The 4,984-nt window shown below is 40.7% G+C and overlaps 1 protein-coding gene across 1 annotated transcript; it reads left to right on the forward strand.

Annotated features, from left to right (window-relative positions):
- Positions 1-734: 734 nt before the first annotated feature.
- Positions 735-1,759, forward strand: LOC119807652 (40S ribosomal protein SA-like). The gene has a single exon (XM_038319740.2). The coding sequence runs from the start codon at positions 793-795 to the stop codon at positions 1,678-1,680; it is 888 nt and encodes a 295-aa protein (XP_038175668.1). The 5' UTR covers positions 735-792; the 3' UTR covers positions 1,681-1,759.
- Positions 1,760-4,984: the final 3,225 nt, after the last annotated feature.

Consider the following 4,984-nt stretch of genomic DNA (forward strand, 5'->3'; position numbering starts at 1 on the left):
CGGGAGGAAGAGGCAGGCAGATCTCTGAGTTCGAGGCCAGCCTGGTCTACAAGAGCTAGTTCCAGGACAGGCTCTGGAAACTACAGGGAAACCCTGTCTCAAAAAACCAAAAAAAAAAAAAAAAAAAAAGCTGTAAAATAACATGAGCTAGAAGAGGGAAAATAAAAAGAGAAAAAAGAAGAATAAGAATAAAGAAGGAAAACCTCAAGAGAATTTGTGAGTGCCCTTTTCCCTAACCTGCCTCAGATAGAAAAATTTAGCCTTGCCAACTTCATGGATTCCTTTCAAGGCCCTGTGCTACTGGAGACTGGTCCCCCAGACAACAGTAAGTAAACATACCTCAGCCATGAGACTAGTCTCTCAGGGAATTGAGGGAGATGATCCAGTCACCAACACACCATGATCTAAGCTACATAGCAGGGTTTTGTTTTGTTGTTATTGTTTTTGCTCATGTAGGCAGAAAAGGTTACAGATGCTCTAAGTAAGGAGACATTCAGACAAAAGGTGGTGTGGGAAGTCCTTCTGTTGCTTTTATTGGTTAATGAACAAAGAACCAGCTTGGCCTATAGCATGGGAGGAGGAAGGTGGAGTCACAGAGACACCATGGAGCTGCCAGAATCAGCCATGCCAAACATTGCTGGTAAGCCACTGCCACGTGGCAATCACAGATAAATGGAGATGGGTTAAATTAATATGTAAGAATTAGCCAATAAGGCTTTCCGCGTTGCCCCGGGACGGGTCCATACGGCGTTGTTCTTGGTTCCCGACGTAACTTAAAGGGAAACTTACACAATGTCCGGAGCCCTTGATGTCCTGCAGATGAAGGAGGAGGATGTCCTCAAGTTCCTCGCTGCAGGCACCCACTTAGGTGGCACCAACCTCGACTTTCAGATGGAGCAGTACATCTACAAAAGGAAAAGCGATGGCATCTACATCATCAATCTGAAGAGGACTTGGGAGAAGCTATTGCTTGCAGCTCGGGCTATTGTTGCCATTGAGAACCCTGCTGATGTCAGCATCATCTCCTCCAGGAACACTGGGCAGAGAGCCGTGCTGAAGTTTGCTGCCGCCACTGGAGCCACTCCGATTGCTGGCCGTTTCACCCCAGGGAGCTTTACTAACCAGATCCAGGCAGCCTTCAGGGAGCCACGACTTCTAGTGGTGACTGATCCCAGGGCTGACCACCAGCCCCTCACAGAGGCGTCTTACGTGAACCTGCCCACCATTGCCCTGTGTAACACAGACTCACCTCTGCGCTACGTGGACATCGCCATCCCGTGCAACAACAAGGGAGCTCACTCAGTGTGCCTGATGTGGTGGATGCTGGCCCTGGAAGTACTCCGCATGCGTGGCACTATCTCCCATGAGCACCCATGGGAGGTTATGCCTGATCTTTACTTCTACAGAGACCCAGAAGAGATTGAGAAGGAAGAACAGGCTGCTGCTGAGAAGGCCGTGACCAAGGAGGAATTTCAGGGCGAATGGACTGCACCAGTTCCTGAGTTCACTGCTGCTCAGCCAGAGGTGGCTGACTGGTCTGAGGGTGTGCAGGTGCCCTCGGTGCCCATCCAGCAGTTCCCTACTGAAGACTGGAGTGCCCAGCCAGCCACTGAGGATTGGTCAGCAGCTCCCACAGCGCAGGCCACAGAGTGGGTTGGAGCCACCACTGAGTGGTCCTGAGCTCCTCTGCAGACACCTGAGCAAAGGGAAAAAAGGTGGAAGGAAAATAAAGTTCCTACAAGCTGTAAAAAAAAAAAAAAAAGAATTAGCCAGTAAGAAGCTAGAGCTAATGGGCCAAGCTGTGATTTAATTAATACAGTTTCTGTGTGGTTATTTTAGGGCTGAGCAGCAGGGACAGACAAGTGACCCTTCCTCCAACAAAAAGGAGCCTCTATATGGGTTACAGTGTGTTTAAAAATCTATATAGGCTTGGGAGAGAAAAGAAAAATGGTAGAGAAAGTCCTTAAAAAATAGAGTTGAAAAAATACAATAAGCCACATAAAGATGGAAAATAGAGTCTGGATTATGTATATTATTGTGTTGTCTTTAAACTTTTGGACTGCTAAAAGACCTTGGATTATGAAAACTGTTATATTAAACCAACCTATATATTTGAAAATTATCTTGACTTCAAATTTAAGTCAAAAGATCTATTACTTTGGGGTAGAGGTTATGCTTTTATTTCCACAGGAAATGAGAAATATTCATTCTGGGTTAAAAAAAATCATGTTTGATAGAGGAAGACCTTCTGAAAATCCTGGCTACAAATAAAAAAGTACACCTAGAAGAACTACAAAACACATGATATATATTTTACTTGCTCAAACACATAACAAAAAAAATCATCTTTGGCTGACTTGTGTACAATGCACAGTCTATACTTGTACTAATGTAGATATGTATGTTACCTTTAAAAGTTTATGCATTTTCAGAGCAAGGAGACCAGACATCAATGAAAACAGATGGCCCAGGTGATCTGGCATCTTAAAATGCCTCTGTTGCAGTCTCCTCAGAGTTCTACATCCAAAAAACCTTCAGGGTTGCTTGCTGAGATGATCCAGCCTCACAGGCTACTCCAGCCAAGATTTAACTATTATTCTAAATATTCTCAGGGTCCCTCAAAGACTGCCAGCACCGCCAATCAACAGGAAGTAGTCTAGAGAACTACCCTCAAAATATTGCTTATAAATGTTAGTCGTTGTTTAGGAGAGTTGGTTACAAGTTGTTGTTAGTAATGACCAGGAAAAAAGATAAACAAAGAAGATTAGATTCAGAGATCTTGTTCTAAAAAGAAAATGCGGGATATCTAGAAATAGAATAAAAGGATAGATTATCAAATTTACTTAAACAAAAAAACAGCTATTTAGGGCTGGAGAGATGGCTCAGTGGTTAAGAGCACCACTTGCTCTTCCAAAGGTCCTGAGTTCAATTCCCAGCAACTACATGGTGGCTCACAACCATCTGTAATGAGATCTGGAGCCCTCTTCTGGCAGGCGGGCATACATGGAGGCAGAATGTTGTATACATAATAAATAAATAAACCTAAAAAAACCCAGCTATTTATCTTAGAATACATGGAGGCAGAATGTTGTATACATAATAAATAAATAAACTAAAAAAAAACCCAGCTATTTATTTTAGAATCTCTATTATACTGAAGGCATATCTATACTTTTGTTTAGGGTATTTTGTTTATGCAGCCCATTTAAAAATGTAATATATAATTACTAAATACAGATTAATAGTTTATTACAATAGCAAACTTATAGTCAGTTTTTCAAGGTCATACAGAGATGTAGTTTAGATAGATAGGCAACGTTCAAATATTTCAAAGACCTACAGAATATAGCATTTAAAATGTTTTAAGAACTTGGACTTTTCTCAACAGTGAGATATGTCTACCCCTGGGAGCACTTCAAAGAGGAAGTGTGAGTGACTGTCCAGGCAGCCTGATGTTCTTGTCCTGAGGTAACATTTCACCTTTCTGCTGTCTTTGATGGAGTTGAAGACTAGATAATTACAATTTTCTGTCATTATGATAAAAGATAAATTAGGTGCAAAATTTTGGACTCACAAAGATCAGATAGATAATACTGTATTTTCTTTAGTTTTGCCAAATACAGATAGACTGGATGTTGTAATTCTTACTTGATAACTGTTTTTGTTGTATATAGTCTTACTACATTAAAGTTAAAACTTTCCTTTTTAATTAGATAAAAGGGGAAATGCTGTGAAATAATCTTCTTGTATACTGGAAAGATTTGTCATTCGAATTGGTTTAGCAAAACACTGGCCAGTAATCAGGCAGGAAGTAGAGGCAGACAACCAAACTCAAACTAAGGATGATGGGAAGGAGAAGGGTGGAGTCAGGAGTCACCAACCAGACGCAGAGGGAGCAGGAGATAAATGTGCCATGCTAATAAAGGTACTGCCTCATGGCAAAGTGTAAATAGGAATATGGATTAACTTAAAATGTAAGAGTTAGCTAGTAATAAGTCTGAGCTTTTGGCCAAGCATTTATAATTCATATTCAACATCTGAGTGGTTATTTGGGAACTGGTGGGCAGGAGAGAAACATCCACCTACATATAGATCTTTAATTATTAACCTTTTTGTTACACTTTTTTTGTTATTTTTTTTTTTTTTGAGACAGGGTTTCTCTAAGTAGCCCTGGCTGTCATGGAATTCACTCTGGAAACCAAGCTGGCCTAGAAATCAAAGAGATGCACCTGCCTCTGCCTCCCAAATGCTGAGATTAAAAGCATGTGCCACCAACACATGACTTAAATATTTATTTATTTGTTTATTTATTCATTTAAATTTCAGGTATGCTGATATTTGACCTGTGTGTATGTCTATATGAGGGAGTCAGGATCCACTGGAACATGAGTTACAGACGGCTGTGAGCTGTCATGTGAGTGATGGGAATTAAACCAGGGTCCTCTGGAAGAACAGCCAATGCTTTTAACCACTGATCCATCTCTCCAGCCCTTTTTTGTTACAAGTTGTTTTTTTTTTGTTGTTGTTGTTGTTACAAGTTTTAAGCTAAGTTTTTATGCTTGGAATTTTATAGGTCCACCCAGTCCTCCACCCCACCCCACCCCCACAATTGTCTTATAAATCTAGAGAGAGAGAGAGGGGGGAAGAGAGAGAGAGAGAGAGAGAGAGAGAGAGAGAGAGAGAGAGAGAGAGAGAGAGAGAGAATTTACATTTTAGCAAGGGATTTGAATATCCATGGCCTCGAATGAGGAAACAAAAAAAAGAGGGAGAGGTCAAAGAGCTCAGCATCTTCAATTTCATTTAGACATCCTAATTTTTATATAAAGCCTTTCTGATTAAAAAATTAAACAACATGAGACATAACAATAAAAAATAAGTTTACCATTTGTTGTAAAAGTTTTTTCCTAAGGGGGTGTTAGACAATATTTGGAGTCTTTACCCAGCATATATGACAGTTTTCCTAAGGGGGTGTTAGACAATATTT

The sequence above is a fragment of the Arvicola amphibius genome, chromosome 2, assembly GCF_903992535.2.
Source record: "Arvicola amphibius chromosome 2, mArvAmp1.2, whole genome shotgun sequence".
In the NCBI taxonomy this organism is placed as follows: domain Eukaryota; kingdom Metazoa; phylum Chordata; class Mammalia; order Rodentia; family Cricetidae; genus Arvicola; species Arvicola amphibius.

Excerpts from the sequence above, each read along its gene's own strand:
- LOC119807652 (XM_038319740.2), top strand. The coding sequence starts at position 793 with ATGTCCGGAGCCCTTGATGTCCTGCAGATGAAGGAGGAGGATGTCCTC.